This window comes from Alexandromys fortis, unplaced genomic scaffold, assembly GCF_014885135.2.
Source record: "Alexandromys fortis isolate MF-2015 unplaced genomic scaffold, M_Fortis_MF-2015_v1.1 scaffold_111, whole genome shotgun sequence".
Classification (NCBI taxonomy): Eukaryota; Metazoa; Chordata; class Mammalia; order Rodentia; family Cricetidae; genus Alexandromys; species Alexandromys fortis.
In genome coordinates, this window is record NW_026067996.1 from 2821122 (window position 1) to 2841698 (window position 20577).

The following is a 20577-nucleotide window of genomic DNA, read 5'->3' on the forward strand; positions in this document are numbered from 1 at the left end:
ATTACCTGTTCATTATGAATCACAACTAAGTTCACAATAACAATATTAATTAAATTTCCAATACTTGAGTCCTTATAGATAGAAGCTACCTGCAACCGAGATAAATTTTTCAAAGTTAATGGTGGGCTCTGTGTAAGCAACAAGCAATTCACTTCTTAGGTTGTGTTCCAGCCCTTTGGACGTTTCATGCAACACATGCATTTTCCGGTCTGAATGCCCGTTCACGGCACACACACTGACTTACGGTCTCTGTCAAATTCATAGAGGGCAGTTTTAGATAAAAATGAACTCTAGGAAATTTAAGTTCTGAGGCATTTTCCCTTGAAGCTGAATTACCATACGCCTTAACAGTTAATCCGTTTCAAAGCACTGCATATTAATTTCCCACCAAGTACTCGCCTGTCACTTGGTTTCCCACACCCATGCTGACACCTGTTCCTCATGCTCATTGTCCATTTATATGTTCGACATCAGTCTAACCTGGTTTGCTGCATTGCTTTGTTATCATAGTTTATTATGCCAGCTACATTAACTGTCACTTACCATAGACTAGATTCCAGCAGAAAACTGGATTAGCATTTAGTTCCCACAGCAAACTCTGGGCAAGGTATCATGACTGTCCCTTTGAAACAGGGATGTCATGGGGGCTCAGAGAGATTAGGTAACTTGTCTGAGGCTATCCAGTGGCAACCAGCAGAACCGGAAGTTAAGGCCTACGCCATCTGACCCAAGAGCCATTACTGTAGTCAAAAGTCTCTGATAGACCTGAAATAATGGCGTGGATATGGAGCTGAGGCTTACAAGGTCTGTTCAGGTTTTCCTTCTATCCCCTGGGTATGAGAGGGTCGGGGGTGTATGGAACACGTGGGGACAGAAGTGAGGATAAGGTTGAGGGGGAGCTGGGCTGGGTAACATGGGGTGGGGATAACTCACAGTTGCAAGGGAAGAAGCAAGGAGCAGGACAGGCCATGGGGAGGGAAGAGACAGCTAAGACTTAGGCCCTAAAGCAACCTTCCCAAGCATGGTGGTTTTTCACAACACAACTGGGAATTTATTCAAAGCAGGTTGTTGTTCAGGTAAAGAAGGGTTAATCCATGCACTACCGTGTAAGATTAATTAAAAAAAAAAGATACCGAGGTATAAGGGAGTAAATAAGAATGTTTCCTCTCTGCTTGAATGAAAGTTGTGAAGTACTCTCTTTGTATCTCTGAGAGCCTGGCTCCAGGATTGCTGAGGAGAGCAAAACATGAACACACTCACACTGCCTCTGTAAAACGGTATGTCCTCTACAAGGAGCCCATGTACAACCTTCCACGGCCTTTAGGGCATCTCTCGGTTATTTAGAATAGCTAAGACAATATACGTAGTTGTTTTGTCATATTGATTAGGGAATGATAAGAAGAAAATCTATATGTGTTTGGCATAGGTACAAGATCTTTTATGAAGCGCGTGTGTATACATGTGCATATGTATGTATATGTATGTATTTAAGTGCACAATTGTGTATATGGAGTGTTTTCTTCCTTAGAAGCTGTCCACCTTGCTCTTTTGACAAAGGATCTCACAGGCTGGAAGCCTGTCAAGGGGGCAGTCCAGCTTTCTCTGCCTTCCTATTGCTGGGATTACAAGTGCACACTACCACACCTGCTTTTTATATATGTGCTGTGGTTGAACTCAGGTCCTTACATTAGGTGTTACTTGACTTTCCAATCATGCAGATTCATTGTGTTTCCAATATAATACGAGAGTAGAAAACTAGAAATTTTTAGGCTTCACACCTAGCCTGCTTGCTTATAACCCTTAGTAAGATGCAAGACTGGACAGATGCATTCTGAAAAAGCATCGGGGGTGACTGGGACTCCAAGCCAGCATCACACAGTCCTGCCAGGCTGTGCGAAGCTCCTAAGTTAGACAGAGAACATGAGGTTCCAGAATGAACAAGTAGAAGGTCACACATAGCATCAAAGCCATTGGCTAGCTCTGCCTGCCTATGGGCAAGTGACATAACTCCTTGGAGAGTCCGTGTTCTTAGCTATAAAAAGAGGATGGTAGTTCAACCGAAGCCCATCGCCAGAAGGCCAAGTAGTAAGTGCACTATCTAGCAGAGGATCAACACGCACTACTGACAGCTGCCACCTTTATTATAAAAAGGCAACTAGTGAACAACCACATACTCTCTTTGGCTGTTTGCCCAGATGGCTGAAATGCCAGCCCTGATTGATGTTACAAGCAGAATGGAAAAGAAAACCCATCCTCCAGCAGCACATTGGGTCAACCCATGAATCACCTTCCATGTGGTATACTTACAATTGACATGAGGGTTAAAATATAATGTTGAAGGTTTGATCCATGGTACAAAACCATTCTGTGGTCAGCTACCACCATCACTTCTACAAACCGTGGATAGGACAGAAAGCGTTTGGTTCTTTTGTGGTTCCTTCTGTCCCTGGTGCCATTTGTCTTGGTGATATACCCAGAGGACACCTTTGTTGCCAAGCCACTCTTTAACAGCGCCACGTCGTCGGCCAGGCTGTTCCTCTTTGTCCGCATTTGCATTCTGATTTTCCGCTTGTCTTTACTGTGACTACTTTTGAGTTCTGTAATAAATCAGATGACATTCATTATTTACCCTCAGAACTGTTTATAAGTTCAAATGATGCCTTAGATGGTAGGGAGGTGGCTCAATCAGTAAAGTGCTTGCTGTCCAAACACAAGAGCCTGACTTTGGAGTCTGGATCTCTGGTACCCACATGTAAAGGCAGGTTGGTTCTGAGAACTGAAATATTGTAGCTGGGAGGGCAGACACTGACAGATCCTTGGAATTCACTGGTAATTTAGTATAGATGAATTGGTGAGCTTCAGGTTCAAGAGAGACACTGTCTCAAAAATAATAAGGTACTGAACAACTATGGAAGACATCTAATAACAATGACCTCTAGATTCCACTGGTACACACATGCACACACACATATACCCACATGTGCATGTACACCTGGGTGCACATACACATGCACATATACACACACAAGAACACATACACATACCACACTCACCCCAAAAAATAAAAACATAAGTAAATAGAATGTCTCTATTGTCAAATGTCATACAAAATAAACTACAGACTATGAGTTGTATAGAACCCAAGCCACACTCTCTCTGAAATGCCTATGTGTCTGGAACTAGCTTCCCTGGGATATGATGTGGGATTCTCCTATGTATGCTAGGAATACTATTGGTTAATAAAGGACTATAGCAGGACAGAACATAGCTATATGGGGAAAACTAAACTGAATGCTGGGAGGAAGAAGGCAGAGTCAGAGAGAAGCCATGGAGCCACCAGAGGAGACAGATGCCGTAACTTTACCTGATAAGCCACAGCCATGTGGCTATACACAGATTAATGGAGATGGGTTAAATTAATGTGTAAGAATTAGCCAATAAGAAGCTAGAGCTAATGGGCCAAGCATTGATTTAAATAATATGGTTTCTGTGTGATTATTACGTGAGTCTGGGCTGCAGGGAAATGAACAAGCGGTCTCCTACTACAGGAAAGAATATTCAGTTGATGTACACTGGTTACTCTAAAATATCAGGCTTGGCTTAAAAGAAATGGAAGCATGCAGTTCCTTCCATTGGGTAACAGAAGCCTTGTTAGGATCATGAATAAAGTAAAAGTCAATTTTACAAAAGAGCTGGAAGGAAGAAAAATTATATTCCCTTTTAATATTTTTTTTTGAAATTTGATGATAGATAGCAGAGAGAGAGGTCTGAGAGGTAATTGTCTAACAGACAACACAAAAGACACTAGAGAACACAGGATAAAATATTCCATTTCTTTATCAGGCCGCCATCACAAGTGAAATAGAAGAACGGAGTCACTGCCATTCAATGTTTCTGAACTTGCAATTGATTCATTTCAGTGATCAGTAAAGGGAGCAGATGAGGGCAGAGTGTGGGCCAGGAGCTGGACCGTGACTTATGTCAGTGCAGTGAGATGAATCTCCAGGTATCTTGGATCCCAGTCTGTGAGAAGCTGTGGTTCATGGGGCAGCAGCCCTGGGAAAAACTGGAAGCTTGTTGGGAAGGAGATTCCAGGCCTAGGGGTGTGTGCATGCGTGTGTATGTGTGTGTGTGTGTGTGTGTGTGTGTGTGTGTGTGTGTGTGTGTGTGTGTGGTGTAGCCACAGAAGCTAGGCTTAAACTGTCCCCGAAGTGTTTCATAGTGTGCTCAAATTTTGAAATACCCCATTCAATTTTCATATCACCAATCACAGAGCAAACAGAACACTCATAAAAGGGCCTGCTAAAAACACATTTTGACTATAACTTCATTTAATCAGTAACCTTGTTTACCAGTTCATGAATGTGCATTCATTCACGTTATAACAACAAAGCAGAATTGTATGACTAAGAAGTATGCTTGAGTGGCTAAGACCTGAGAAATTCTTTCTTTCATCAACACCAAACGAATATAAACCAAAAGGATAAACTCTGAGCGGCTTCATATTTGAAGGGCCCAAATACTTGACGATTATAACCACTTGCTGAAAAAAATTAAGACCAGGATGTGCCCTGGACCAAACTGAACATTTTGATTATTAAAATGGTGAAGTTTTTTTTTTCAGCTGTCAAACAGGCTTTTGTTTGCTCTGTGGGTCCTGGAGATTGAACTCAGGTCCTTCTGCTTACTGACTGTCCCAGGCTTACAGCTTGGACTTTCCTACTGATTTGACCTTTGAGTCATCAGAAGACACTGTGTAGAACTTTATCAGCAAAGTGACAGCTATCAGCCACAATGACTTCAGTCAAATGGAAAGCTCAGAACAAGAATATGTGTAGAGTGAGAAGATGGAGGAGCAGCTGCTGCAGGCTAGGGATGCAGTTAGGATGAGAAGAAGAACGTGGCACCTAAAGAGAACGGTGTTTTAATCTCAAAGTGTGCAATAAAGCCGTAATATTTCCATCTATCCATCTATCTGTGGATATACCCCACATGCTTCTATACATTACATGACTGAGTAGTATGGCCAGAGTGACTCGATCACATTCTTTTCAAAAGACAATACGTTGTAGGGCACTGCCTACCTTTTCTTCTACCAGTTTCAGTGTTTCAAGTTTCACACTGGGGTCTCTAATCAATTTAGAGATGAGTTTTGTGCAAAGTGACAGACACAGGGCTGATTTCATCCTCCCCCCTCCCCGGACACCCAGTTCCCCCCCCCCACCATTTGTTGAAGATGCTGTCTTTTCCCCAGTGTGTATTTTTGGCATCTTTGTCAAATATCAGATGCCTGTAGGTATTTGATAGAGATTACACTAAATTTTTTAATGACTTGGGGTAGAATGGTCATTCTCACAGTATTAATTCTGCCAACCCGGGAGCATGGGAGGCCGTTCCAGCTTCTGGTGTCTCCTCATTCTCTTTCTGGAGTTTTCACTGTAAAAGCCTTTTGCCTCCTTGGTTAGGTTTGTTCAATTTTTGAAGTTGTTGCAAATGAAATTGTTTCCATAATCTATTTTTCAGTGTGTTTCTTGCTGATGCATAGAAAAGTTGCTGATTTTCTTAAATTGATTTTGTATTCCGCCACTTTAGTGAAATTTTTGGAACAGGATTCCATTTGCCTGGGAACTAAAGCTGATCATTGACAGATAGGACCTTATAAAACTAAAAAGGTTCTGTACAGCAAAAGAAATACCCAGCTGAGTGAAGAGGAAGCCCATAGAGTGGGAAAGTATCTTTGCCTTCTGTGCAGCTAACAGTTAATATCCAGAACATATGAGGAACTCCAAAACCAGAGCAAAGACAACAAAGGACAAATGTTCTCAGAAGAAGAAATCACGATGGCTAAGAGAAATCTCAAAAACGTTTAACAGCTTCACCAGGTAGGAGATTCAAACTCAGACAACTCGGAGACTTCATCTGACACCAGTTAGGATAGCTAAGACCAAAAAAACAACCAACAACAAATGCCAGCAAGGATGTGGGGGGCAGGGAGTTCACTGTTGTTTGGGTTGTAAACTGGCCCAGTCACTATGGGAATCAGTGTGGACAAATCTCAAAAAGCAAAAAATAGATCTACCATATAGCCCAGTTATACCCCTTGTTGCCATATGCCCAAAGGACTTGACATTCTCCTCCACAGATACTTGCTCAGCCAAATTCATTGCTACTTTACTCACAATGCCAGGAAATGTAATCAACCTAATGTCCTTCACTTGATGAACAGGCAATCAAAAATGTGGTGCATATTTAACTTGTAAAGAAAACTGAAGCCATGAAACTTACAGGTAAATGGATGGAATTAGAAACTATTATACTGAATAAAAGCTGGACACGGTGGCACACATCTTTAATGCTAGTGCTCAGGAGACAGAGGCAAACAAATCTCTGACTTCAGGGCTAGCCTGCTCTACAGAGCTAGTTTCAGCCTAGCCAGAACTACATAAACTATCTTAAGCAACAAAAACAAGCAAAATATCATACTAAATGAGGCACCCCAGACCCAGAAAGACAAATGCCACATGATTTTTCTCACGCGTGGATCTTAGCTCCAAATCTTCAGATGTAAAGCATTTTTGGAGTAACTGCAGAAACTGGAAAAATAGAAAGGGTCCACAGTGAGTGGAGAGGAAGGGGGAGAAGGAGGTTTAGGGAAGGGAACAGCAGGGTATAGGGGCTATGAAGAGGGAAATGCGGAAAAAGGGACAGGGAATAAAAATTGCCTAGGAAATGGGGAGTACACATGAGTGTGTGTGTGTGTTTATACATGTACATATATAGGTATATAGTTTAAATAAAGTTATGCCACTTGGGGTGACAGTGTTCCCCCAAGAAGCATAGACTAGCTAACACAATAGTTCCCAGTGCCACACATGAGAAACCTCTTTCCCAGTTGTTGGCCAGCGGAATTTATGAGACCACTGCCTTTGGTCGATTCCCAGAAATGGCCAAAGTCTCCACACACTTTTAACACAAGAATAAGGACTTGGAAGAATGGAGCCAAAACTGACTGGGAAGCCTCCTCCATGAGGACTAGCTCTCATAGTACCAGAGGGAGCCATGCAAGCTGCCAAAGGAGAAGAACACCAATAGTCCTGTCCAGCCGCAATGCCTACAAACAACAATGATCAGAATGGCAAATATCTTGACAGGTGCAAGATTGGTGCTTATTCCCTGGGGAAAACCAACAGCCATCTAGCTGGACTTAAGGACCTTTCAAAAAGAAGGAATTCATGCTGGCACTGTAATCCATGACTGGTGAAATCATGGAACCTAGACGAGAACTTAACACTGCCAGTTGTAAAAACCAGTATAATGTCTAACTACACACTAAACACTTGTCCTTATGCCCACAGATGAGTGCAGCTCTCACCCATAATTAAGGAAGCTTTTTTTTTTTTTTCAGCGACAGAGATCATACAGAAAGCCACACATGGGCAAAATGCAGAGAGCAACTGCCTGTGTGTGGGGTGGCCAGCCCTAGTTGATATACCTATAGCACAGCCCTTAACCCCAGGGCTCAGGGAACATCGAGGTGGGAGGGCGGAAAGATTCTAAAGGACAAAGCACCAGAATGGGATGTTTGCTGTTGCACAGGGTCTTCTATATATGACAAAGAAATCTCTGTTACCCTCTAGAATAACTGCAGGCAACTGATAATAGCTGAGAGACAGAGAATCAGTCTTCCACAGGGACAAGACCCTGATAGGCTAGCAAATCTCAAGAGGTCAGCCCTAACACATGAGCAACACTTAATGATCGCTGCAAATTTTGCTTATAATCTGGTGTGTGTGTGTGTGTGTGTCTAGAAATTATAATTAAAGAATAAGGGGTCAGGAATTAGAGTAGTAGGAGGGACTTAGAAGGAACTGGAAGGAAATGAAGAAGTTTGATATAAATATAGCATACACATGAAATTCTCAAAAACTAAATAAATAGCTTTATTTAAAACAAAAAAACCATGTCACTAAGCTTGCTAAAACTAAATAATTCTTAATGTTTATTGTAAAAAAAATATATTAAATACCTAGAATTGAGCAGTGTATAAAGAAAAGCGTTCATTTAGAACAGTTTTGGAGGCTGGAACGCTAAGTCTAGGCAGCCCATTTGTTTGTCGTTAGCATCACAGGGGGAGAAAATGAGAGAGACCTCATCATATGGTGAGATGGGATGTTAGGACGCAGGGCCAGGCACACTCTTAATAAACTCTTGCAGGAATTGACAAGGGATTCAAGAGAGCCACCAAGTCTCTTCTAGAGCAGACCCCCCAGCAGTCCAGCTGCCTTCTACCAGGCCTCACCTATCTATTATCTCACCCATTAAAGGTCTTTCAGTTTTTACTCTTACACCGGGACTGAGACCTGAATGCACAAACCTTGGAGGGACAATCCACCACCAAATGATAGCACACTGTGATTTGATGGGTTTGGTTTACTTAAAGAAAACTCTATCTTCAGTAAGGAAAAGGCATGGGATTCACTATTGTAACCAGAAAGGAAAAAAAAAAACAAAACAGTTTGCTTTCAGAGTTCAGAAGGAACTTAGAAAAGGGACAAACTGACCCCCAAGAATCACAGGGTGGGAGGAGAGAACTGACCTTGGAAATTTGTGCTCTGACTCTACTCTACACCAGAACTCACTTGCCCATCCTCCCATGTGCAAGTAAAAAGTGAAATAAAAATGAAACCAAATTGCAGGAACCAAGTCATTCTTCCTAACAAACCAGCACATCCTCCTGGGAGATCCTGCTCAGCCTTTACCAGCTTCACCTGCCTCCTCATGTGCTAGAATCTTACCTACGGATTTAATTAGTCCAACTAATTCCTAGCACATTGATCACTGTAGCAATTGATTTAAAATGTAGCACTAGAGGCATGGGTGGTGGCACACACCTTTAATCCCAGTCTGGGGAGGCAGAGGCAGAAAAACATCTGTGAGTTGTAGGCCAGCCTGGTCTATATAGTGAGCTCCAGGACAGTCAGGATGACATAGTGAGACCAATTTCAACAACAACAAATTAGCATTAAAATGGCACAAAAAATAGATACTGCACCTAATATACCTACCTATTTTCTAGCCTCAAAATAGAATTGTAGTAACAGCTTTAGTTCTCAGCTGAGGGAACACACTGTTAGGATCAAAAAGGAAGTTCTTCAGTGGTCTTCCAGCATAATACAACCAAGGGTTGTGTTTTAGGAATTTACAATGTCCCTTGGCTAAAACTTTTATAAGAATGGACTAATTAATGAAATTTTATTCTTGACTAAGTAGTAGTGCAATTTCCCCCATCATATACAACTTCTTATTTATTATAGCTTTTCAATGACCATTTCATTAAGACTTACATACCATTAAATTCCCATACCTTTAAAATGTATAATCACCACACCGTGTGTGTGTGTGTGTGTGTGTGTATGTGTGTGTGTCTGTGTGCGCACGCGCTCTCACAGGTGCCCATTACCTCATGCATGCTATATAAACACACTGCCTCTGAGTTTCACCTTCAGCCCAGTTCAGTGAGTTATAGTCTACGCACAGAATAGACTAAGTGATGACATGGTATGAGTCATCATCGCCATTGTCTGATTTTAGAACAATCTGATTGTCTCCAAGAGAACTCCTATACCTCTCAGGAGTCACTCCCCCCCCCATTCTTCCTCTTTCCTGGGCCCTACCAAATAGTAGCCTATGCTTATACATCTATGGGTTTGCCTTTTCTGCCATGCCACATGAACAGATTCATACAATATGGAGCATTTGTATCTCGAGTCTTTCACCTCACTTGATGCTTTCAAGCTGTAGTATATATCTAGTCTATTGCTTTTGCTGTCAAGTGGCCCATAGTGAGGAATATGCAGATATGCTTGTCCATTTGGCATCTGGGTGGATAGTCAGCAAACCAGCTGAAGGCAACTCTACATTCTACATTTTGAACAGCTACAAAAATTGTTTTCCAATGTGGCTGCATAAACAAACAAAAAATACATTAAATTGTATTATTGTGTAAGTGTGGGCATATATATTTTGTGGCATTCACGTGCAGGTCAGGGGACAGCCCCCCTGGCAGAGTTGACCCCCCCATTCAGAATCTATTTCAAGCCTACAGGCCTATTCAGGTCCTCTCAGTAAGCGGCTTTGCCCACTGAGCCATTTCATCAGCCATGTTGCCTCCTGAGGTTTGAACAAAACCCATGAACCAAGCTATCTTTTTACATGTCTCTTGTTCTTTAAGCAGTCTTGGAAAATTAGCCCCATTTATTTCATCCAATAGTTTACAAGAAACCTGATCTCATTCAAACCCTACAATAATGTGTTGAGTCTTCTGAGGACCAAGCCCATGGCTGAGAAAAGGTAATATTTAGCAATACGAGTCTCACAGAGGCATGTACACAGATTCTCTGCTGGGTGTGGTGCACACTGGCAATCCCAGTACTTGGGAAGTAAAGGCAGGCAGGTCTAGAGTTTGAAGCCAGCTTGGGCTACATGTTTTACAAAACACACACACACACACACAAAGAAAGAGAGAGGGGGGACTTTCTGTCAGGCAGTGTGTTTTTTCCTGTGACTACCTCATCGGCTCTAAAGTTCTGAATGGTGATTACTAAGCCTAGGTTAACATTAGCATTTGCAATCATTTTGGCTTCGCTGCTGTCAAAAGGCAAGAACTAATGCTTCTCCCGATCACCAAACCATTGGGGCTTTAGGAACCCACACAGTGAGAGGAGACAGCTCCTCTTGACCTTGGGCACATCCCTGTCTATCACCCTGGTCTCCCACTTAGAAACCCAGGGAAAGTCGCATCTGTTTACAGCTTCTTGGAGGGATAATGGGCGTTTATGAACTGCAACGAGCTAACTCCTGCCTGTGCAGGAAGGAGTAAATAAATCCCATCGTTCTCATTTGCTATTTTTAAACCAGTCATAAAATTATAATACGAGTTAGATTTTTAAAAGGAACCATTTTAGGTAGAGTGACTAAGTGCACTTAAAAATAATGTTCTGGCTTGGGATAATGCTTCCAAAGGTGTTGTTTGTCCTCATGGGTGCGACAGATGAACAGAGCATACGACGACTTGTTCCTGACATCTGACTGGACCTTACAGTAGAAGGAGTGTAGCAGAGGGACAACCAGAGGTGCTGAGGGTGGGCTTCAGTCTCCCAAATGAGCAGAACATATCCTGCTTCCATTTAAAGGGTATTTGGGAATTAAACAAGAAAGGATTTAGAAGAAATATTTCTTACGAATCAGAAGTTTAACACCTATTTTGTGCCTAAGTAAGTTGAAAAATAACCAAAAAGCAAGTTTAAAACAGTTCAGCCCTGGCCGGGCGATGGTGGCACACGCCTTTAATCCCAGCACTCGGAGGCAAAAGCAGGTGGATCTCTGTGAGTTAGAGGCCAGCCTGGTCTACAAGAGCTAGTTCCAGGACAGGAGCCAAAAGCTACAGAGAAACCCTGTCTCGAAAATCCAAAAAAAAAAAAAACAAAAAAAAAAACAAAAAACAAAAACAAAAACAAAACATTTCAGCCCTTAAAATCCTAATATGTAAACATTTAAGATTGCATTATTATGAAAAAGAAATATTTTACAATCAAAATTTTGAGGATACTTAATTTGTTCATACTTTGGTAAAAACATTTGAAATCAATTTCATTTTACAATGCAAGGAAGTGCTTATCGTGCTACTAAAGAATCGGACTTATTTTGGAGAAAAATACACACATACACACACACACACACACACACCCTTGTTACTCAGTGGCTACTCACCAAAGTGTTTCTGCCAACTGGGCTGAGCAGAGCCAATGGGAAAGCTAATGGTAACCCTGGGAGGTTAATTACGGCTGCGGATTTTCACAAGGCTTATCAAATTTTAACCGAGCGTTCTTAAGGCAGAGTGACCTCGGTCTTGGTGGGCTGAGGAATCACATGGCAAGGAACAAAGGAAGGTTCAAGAACAAGGCCCATTCCCTCTCTGTTTCACCTGAACGTAACCAAGGGAAGGAAGGCAGGAAGCCATCATTAGTGTTTCCACTTCGATCCTGGACTTAGGTCTTGGTTCTCACTCATGCTCTAACTCAATAGTAGCTGCCCTTCCTTAGATAATCTCTTGCCTGGAAACCTCAGATTCCTCATCAGTAAAATAAAGATAATACTGGTAAATATGTAAGAGGGGAGTTGTAGATACTAAAGGAGATGATACAGTCAATTGTTTTAGAGCAGGGCCCAGCTTACAGGAAAGATTAAATACCCCCACTTAACACGGTAAGAGAAGGGGTACCGTTATACTGACTGTATAGAAGAGACTCCTCTCTACACATGAGTGCATTAGAATTAGGGACCTTCAAATAAACAATTATACAGCAGAGAGACTCTTATAAAGACCACCGGTGGAAGGGAAGATGGAGAGGAGAGAAGATCTGAAGGCATGAGCAGTCGATTCCTGCTTGCAAAGGATTTGGACAAGCGCATAAGGACCGGCAGTGAGAGGGCAGAGCCTGAGCTCTGACTGGCCCTGATGGTTAATCTCTACCTCTATTGTAACTGGGTTCGGAATCAGTAAGGAGACACCAGGGGTAGTTGAGAGGCTGTTTCCAGAGAGGCTTATCTGAAAGGGGAAGGCTTGCCTGGAATGTGAGCAACACCACCCCATAGATTGGGGCCAGAGATGGAAGAAAAATAGAAGAGGAGTTGGGGGCACCTGACTTAGTCTCTTTTGCTCCTGACTGAGTGTGCAGTGTGACCGGCTGCCTCATGCTCCCACTGCCATGATGGTCTATACCCCTTTACCTAAAATGAAGGCTTCTCTATCTAAGTTCTTTCATCAGGCATTTTGAGATAGCAAGGAGAAAAGTGCACCCTCCTGGGTCACTGCAACAGTCTCACGTCTTAACCGTTCTGGGAGCTAAGTCTACAGCCCAAAGCAGACTAGCCTCCGCCATCTTAGTTCTAGTCAAAACTAAGATCTCCACTATTGGGGCTGTGGTTGGGGATACTTAATGAAGTCTTTGACCAGAGACAAAAGAAGGCGAAAGAGAAAAGTTCTATTGGGATCATAGGAATTTAAAAAACAAACCAAAAATAAACAACAAGAACAGCAAAACAATGTGGCTAGGGGAAAAAAGGAAGAAAACAACCCCCCCAAAACCCCAAAAATGGATGTTTTAATGAAGTACCATGTGCTTCTGGAATGCAGGGGGAGAAAGAGTTCAGTGAGGGGCAGGGGTTATTACACTTGCATAAAGCACTAGTTGGCGTGAGTGGAAACAGCATGGTTTAATCATTCTTTAAGGGCCCTCAGCGTGCTAACTTCAAAAACAATAGCGGATCCTGAGATACTCTCAGAATCATGTTCCCAAGACCAGTTCTTGTAACAAACTATAAGTTGTGTTTTGAAAAAAAAAATAATAGCAACAAGAACAAAAGTGCTGTGCCACCTACTGCCAAGTGACTTATTCATGTGCTGGCAACTGACAGGTGCAAAGGCAGGGGCACAGAGGTTTGGGGTGAAAAGACTTATTTTTAACTGCTTGAATCTTGATGAATGATGTTTTGTGAGAGTAGTTTATGGACATTATTCTTATCGGGTATTTTCAAAAACAAATCAATTAGGTTATTTAGGTTAAACACGTCAGACAGTATCCACATCTGGAACTTTCTCCGCACATAGAAGCATTTTGAAAGCTCTGAGACATTTTTCATGAAAGAAACCAGCTTACATCTATTTAATTTCTTCTTGTGTGTGCGCATGAGGTTATGGGATCTTTCCCCATTTCAGAGAAGGGTGGGAACTAAGCACCCCGGGAAATACAACAAGACAGAAGATTGCATACGAGAACTCTCTTTACAAAGAGAGAAGACTGTCCTGGCGCAGCAATGACAGCTCTGGGCGAGGATGCTACTGGCTGCTCTGTGTGGGTTTTCTCTGTAGGAGTTCCTGTCCTAGGCACTTTACAGAGACGGACTTCATTGTTCCTCATGGAGACCGCTTCTGGCAGGGACTATTAACACCAGGTCATAGACAGAAAACCAAAGGATGCTTGACATAACTTGAAAAGATATTTCCAGAACATCTATCTGGAAAACGTAGGGAAGCTACTTGACAGTACAGGCACAGGTAAGAACTTCCTGCAAAGGGTTCTAAGAGTCCAGGAACTAACCCCAAGAACTGACAAACACAACCACATGAAATTAAAAAGTTTCTGCACAACAAGGAGAGCACAGAGTAAAGAGGCAGTCAACAGATTGGGAGGAAAGCTTTCTTAGTCATATTTCAGGCAGGGATAACACCCAGAATTACACACACATGGTGGTGGTGGGGAACAGAAAGAGAGGGAAAGGGAGAGAAAGTGGGGAGAGAAAAAGAGAGAGAGACAGGAGTGAGTGTGGGTATATGGCATGAAACAGGGAAGGGACCAAATGAGACTTGTGCTGGTTTAAGTGAGCCATGTCCACCATCCTTTAGGCTCAGGTATTTGAACACTCGGTCCCCAGTTTGTGGTACATGTGCCCACTCACACCCATTATACCCCCACAAATATATGCATACATATGCACACACATGTATGCATGCACATACATACAAATATTTAAAAAGAAATTGATCTTAATAATATAGTCTACTTAATATACCTTATCCAGAGTATGACCAGTTTAAGACACAGCCTTAGCCATGTCCAAGACCAGTTGGAGACCACAGAGGATGGAGCCTTCAAGGTAGTTTACAAAGTAAATGCAGGAGGCAGTGGGACTGGGGAGTTCACATGTGCATGCAGGTCAGCATTCAAAGGGACTTACGTTCAAATCCTGGTTTCTCCGCATCCGTTCTGTGTGACCTTGCACCCACACCATTTTCTCCTTACCTACAAAATGTAAACACCTACCAGCTACTCTGTTCTGGGGTGGCAGGCAGACTTAAGCGACTTAAGATGTACTGGGTATGGAAACAGGGTCTATACATGACAAGCGCTCTCGAGGTGACAGCTGTGGTGGCTTTCCAAGGCACCTAGTAGCTGCCTTGAGGCCAGGTGGCTCCTGAGCTTGCCTGCTGTCTTGACACTTCAGTACAGCCCGTGGGTGGCCTTGCAATGCCTGTGGCAGGAACAAGGTTTCCTACTCAGAGCTGAGATTAAAGAGCTCGTGGGACTGGAGCTCTTTAAAGACTGGGACCAAGTCCCAGAGAGCATTCCTTCTGAATGGGATTGATACAGGAGCCTCCTGGGGATGGGGATGCCTCTGTCTAACAGGGCTTGCAACAGTAACTCATTCCCTCCCCAGGGTGCCTACTCCCCTGGGCAGGGAAGGGAGGAGTCCATAGGTTTCTGTATTTCCAATGTCAATCTGACCTCCACAGTTATAGGCTACCTTTCCCAGTATTCTGGCCTGGTTCTAAAGAGTTCTGTTTTTCTTTATTTTTTTTTATCATTCGTGTGTGTGTGTGTGTGTGTGTGTGTGTGTGTGTGTGTGTGAAGCTACCATGTACATATGTTTTCATATGTGTTGAGGCCAGAGGTCAACATCCAATTTCTTCTCTGTCTCATTTTCTCACTTAACTTGGAGTTCACTAATTTGTCTCCACTCCCCAATGCCCCAGGGGTTACAGACATGGGCTACTGAGTCTGGCTTTTCCGTGTGAGTGTTGGGCATTTGAGCTCACCTATACACTTATTGTGTGGCAAGCACTCACTAACCAAGCCATCTTTCCAACACCCAGCAGCTATTTTGTTACTCTTACGTTGTATTTTGTATCCGTTCAGCTCTTGCAGGGACAATTTAATCTCTTAAATGAACAAAAGGACGAAAACTTTCTTTTCTGCAGGTTTGAGGCAGCTTCTTGAACAACCCCACAAGTTCATTCTTAATTATCCTCACACTTAGATCCGAACTTCTTTGCTCCTGCTTTGAAACATCCCCTTCTGGGCACCATCCACAAGCAGCTTTCCCTTGAGCCATACCCCAGGAAGGCTACAGGTCTGAAAACTGAGGCTTGGGTTGTGGGCCTAAGCTGCCATTCATCCTAGCTCAGGGCTTTGATCCTCTCAGCACAGAGAAAAGGAGCAGAACAGAAGCTCATTATGTTAGATAAGAGTGGAAGAAACAAACAAATGAAGTCCTTAGCTTCAAGTGGGTAAAACCCAAGGCTCTTTCTTGGCTATTGTCGGTCTCAGAGACAGCGTTATAAATAGTATGCACTTTGACACCATTTGAAATTGGTTAGTTTGGCAGTACTGAGGTGGAGGGATCTTCAGGGTTCTTAGGTCACTCAATAGGAATTACTATTTGTAGAAAAGTACTCAAAGATTTAGAATGGGTTTATCTGCAATATAAAAGAAAACCAGTGTTCATCAACTATATAATGGGTGAATATTATATCCATACAAGGGATAGTATGGATATACAATGGATACTATGGCTATCCATAGTATAACATTTATATTCAGACAACAGAATAGTACTCCATGGGATAAAGGGTGACGGACTGGTAAAGGCAGCAGCGTGGATGAATCGCAAATGCAATGAGCTCGCTGATCCTGTTTATATAATATTTTGGAAAAGTCATACTAATATTATGACATGATAATATTTGCCCAGATTCACAGAACTGTGGGCTAAGATGATGAATCTTAGAGCATGTAAGGTGTACCTTAATATAAAATGGAAAGATCAACACCAGGAAACTAGAGGAAAAGAAAAAGTTCTGTAACATTCAGAAAGAGCAGAAAAATACCAAGGTCATATCAAAATCAGCTTGAACCCTTTCCAGACACAAACTGCATTTTCAAATGCTCTATTCTAATACCACACAAGTAGCCAATAAGAAAGGAAGACTCACCCCAACACAGCCTTAATCTCGGCCTGCTCTCTGGGTAAAATTTACCAGTCCCAGCACACACAAGACTCAGACTTTCCTACCTCTCTCTCTGCAGTACTTCCTAATCATTAAGGATTTGCATTTTCATAGTGTATTCATGCAGACATCTGGTCCAAACATAAAAAAGACACACGAAAAAAATTCACCCACAAATGATTCACCAAGGAATGACTACAATATCAACTTTGAAACAGTCTGATTTTCATAAAAAATAAAAACAACAAAACTCAGTGGAGACAAAGCTGTGAATTTTAAATCTCTATGGTATGATAAACAGCCTTTCCTTGGGCCAATGATCTTATTCCCTATAAAGAGACCCAAGAGACTCTACGATGTCTGATTTGAAAATAACCCAGGATGGAGGAAAAATCCTCATGTTAACTCCCGAGAACTCTGTCCCTGTCTGCTAATTCTCAGTCCTGCCTATAGAAGATGAGCATCCATACCCATTTCAGGTGGCCTCCGGGAGTATGACAACATTAGTCAGCAGCTGCATTACCTGCTCCCTTATTAGCAACTGAGAGCAATTTCTGACATATAGCAGGAACTCCAAAGATCCTGCTGGGCAAGACACAGGAAATACCTGAGACTGGCTGCCATGAGGGAAGAACACAACCCCCTGGCTCTAAGAAGGGGACAGGAGAGTACTTCGCACATCGGTGAGAAGAGCGTGCCCTCCGGTCCAAACCTATTGGCCACTGTACACTTCCATCCTCAAATTAGCTCCTCTGGGAAATCACAGGTAAGGGCCTATCCTGAATGGCAAGGGAGATGGTGAGAAGAAATACTGTGGACTGAGAATGTTTCCATCGGCCGGAAAAAGCCGGCAAGAGACAACGTAATAAACAAAACACAAAAAACAGCCCAATTCTAGCGAGATAGCTCAGCAGATTAAGGTCTCACCATGTAGAAGCGAGGACACAATTCAGACTCCTAACACCCATGGAGACCCTGAATGGGAGTAAACCCATCATTTGGGAGGCAAGATCCCCAGGGCAAGCTTGTTAGCTAGATTAGATAGAGTTAATGAGCTCTGTGTCTAGCAAGCAATCTTCCCTCCATAAATGAAGTGGAGCGCAACTGAGGAAGACACCTGACACAGACTCTGGCTTCTAAACACAAGAGCACATATGTACATACATACCTGCACAAATGTGAGTCCACATACTTGTGAACACACATACTTACATACATGCCTACTGCACACAGACAAGCAACAACAAAAAACGCCCAACCACGTTGCCTTTTGTATTTCACCAAACCCCTCCGTTTTGGAGGAGCCATCAGGGGCTCTGTGTGGTACCTGCCCTGCGGTTGAAGGCTACTTCCATTTGTGCTATACAAATTAGTATAGCAGCAAGCTGATCAGGATGAAACACAGACTTGAATAGGTGGGTGGGGAAAAATTGGCCAGGTAGAACAAATCTAAACCTACTGGGCAATTGTAACGTCGTCAACAGTGACACCATGAAGGCTATTGGAGAAGCAGCTACCACTCACAGTGTGCGGGCTGTGTTGAGATCACAATCTAACCAAACAGAAAGCTGGGAGACAGCTAGGAGCAGCTTTCATGTAGGTGCTGTTCAGGTGTGGGTGCTCACCACAGTAAATGTATTTCAGTTACATAGAGAAATAGCCTTCACTTTCCATATTGGGATATTTAGAGGTGGAAAGTCAGGTATCTTGCGTGTGCCTTAAAACACCCCAGCAAAAAAGCAAGCAATCAGGAAGTAACTGTGGAAATTCTTGGTCTCTATTCAGTGTAGATGGTGTGTTCAGTGGTGGTCACTCTGCTGTCACCTGGATTTATGTACACTAATATGTTCATAATAAAGTGGATTTTTTAAGTAAAAAAAAAAAGGAGCCAGATGTGGTGGGGACACACCTACATTCTTAGATTTCGGGGTCTAAGAGTAAAAGGGCAAATTGAAGACCAGCCTGGGGTAGCTAATGATACTATGAGAATAAATAAAAGAAATCATTCATTCCTACATCCAAAGTCCCTCATTGCACTACTGTCCAGTGACTTATCTGAGATCTGCACCATGATCCGAGGGTGCCCGTGCATTAGAAGTTACCTGTTCTTATTTCACAGGATGAGAGATGGCGAGGAAAGAGGGCTGCAGAAAAGTGTACTAAGGAGAGTCCGGTTGATTTCAGCCCAAGACACCGATTAGCACACCATGGACCACTATTACCCCAGACACTGGCTACCTCCTCAGGTTGTTCATAGAAAGCCCCTTGGGGGAATCCTGAGGGCTGCCTTTCACTGCTTTAGGGCCCAATTCACAGGGCTGCTAATCTAATCAGTGGATTGATGCTAAATTGTTACTGGGATCCCAGAAGTTAATCTATAACAAGCAAGACACTCCAATTGGGGCATGCTAGAGCCACAAAGCTGCTGGGTGTCATTAGAGTCTTGGTGAGAAGTTGGAGGAAGGATTTCCTCATATCAAACCAGACTCCAGGCAGGCAAGTCTACAATCTGTCCAAGAACTGTAATTCCTACCACTGTGGTTGGCTCCACAAAGGAGCAGTCTTTTAACTAGACCAGACCTCAGGCGTGGGGAAAATGCTAGGCTTAGGAGCATTGTGACCTTGGCTAGCTCTTCTTTATCAGCTCCTGTGTTTCAGTTTTTTCACTAACAAACAGAAGTAGCTCACAAGGCTCCACCCCAGCCTGGGGGTTTGTACTTTGTTAATGGTTGGTAGGGTTGTGGGAGAAACATTTACTTCAGTGGTGGACCCACTGATAAGGTGTACAGTCTCCTGTAAACCACCCTTCACTCACCCTCTGTAAGCAACCCTACTAAAACACACTGGGTCATTACAAAACAGAGTTAAGGGGCACGAAGTAGTTGGGAAAAGGAAAGGGAGCAGCAAAAGAGTGGGGACCACAGACGGCAAGGGGGGCATGAATATCATTGTATTACATGTCATAACAATACCTACTATGTATAATAAATATAGAGCAATAAAGATGAAAGACAAAACCTCATAAAATCCGTGTAAAGGCTTGGAACCATATAGGATGCATGGCCAACATAAGCCATAGGAAACTTGCTTGAAAACTGGATGTTAATCCAAACCAAAGAAGATGCTCTGCACATTAAAGTCAGAAAGGATTTGTTAGCTGGGTATGATGACACCGCCTGTAATCTTAGTCCTGAGAGGCTGAGCGAGGGAGAACAGAGGCTCAAGGGGAGGGGAGGCTATATAGGAACAACTTGCCTCACCAAAATGGGGGATAGGAGAAGAATTTTCTAGAAAGGAGCTTCTCTGTTTGTGTTTTCAGTCAAGTCTGGCCCCTACCATAGAACAAATGGAGCTGTAGGGCCATTTCCTACCATCGGTGTGATTTTGGAAAGTTGTTCAACTTCTCTGAGCTATGCTTTTGCTCAATTGTTAAATAGGGACAAGATGCCCTCCCCATGATGGCAAGGAACATATTGATAGGCTAATACAAAGTACGTGGCAGAGCATACATCATGCACACGAGAGTTTGATGCATGACCTGAAATGTGTTGACTGGTCAGCCTTTAAGCCTGCACTCTTGAAGGTCCAACCAAGTGCTTAGAGTACAAACTCACTAGTACCCAGTACCCAATGGTCAGTTCAAGAGGCAGCTGACCTGCACTGAGAGACAGACTCCATTTTGACTGGCCATGTATATCGCAGAGACGCAAACACAAAGTGGGGCTTTCATC

At 42.9% G+C, this 20577-nt stretch overlaps 1 protein-coding gene across 6 annotated transcripts in view; it reads right to left on the minus strand.

The window, feature by feature from the left end:
• Adamts9 (ADAM metallopeptidase with thrombospondin type 1 motif 9) overlaps positions 1–20577 on the minus strand; it is a 161186-nt gene that overhangs the window by 128888 nt on the left and 11721 nt on the right. For all 6 annotated transcript variants that reach the window (XM_050160229.1, XM_050160230.1, XM_050160231.1 and 3 more), the window contains exons 4-5: positions 2308–2597; positions 6–89 (exon numbers count right to left, since the gene is read on the minus strand). In XM_050160229.1, coding sequence (XP_050016186.1) covers positions 6–89; positions 2308–2597 — 374 coding nt within the window. The remainder of the gene's footprint in view (positions 1–5; positions 90–2307; positions 2598–20577) is intronic.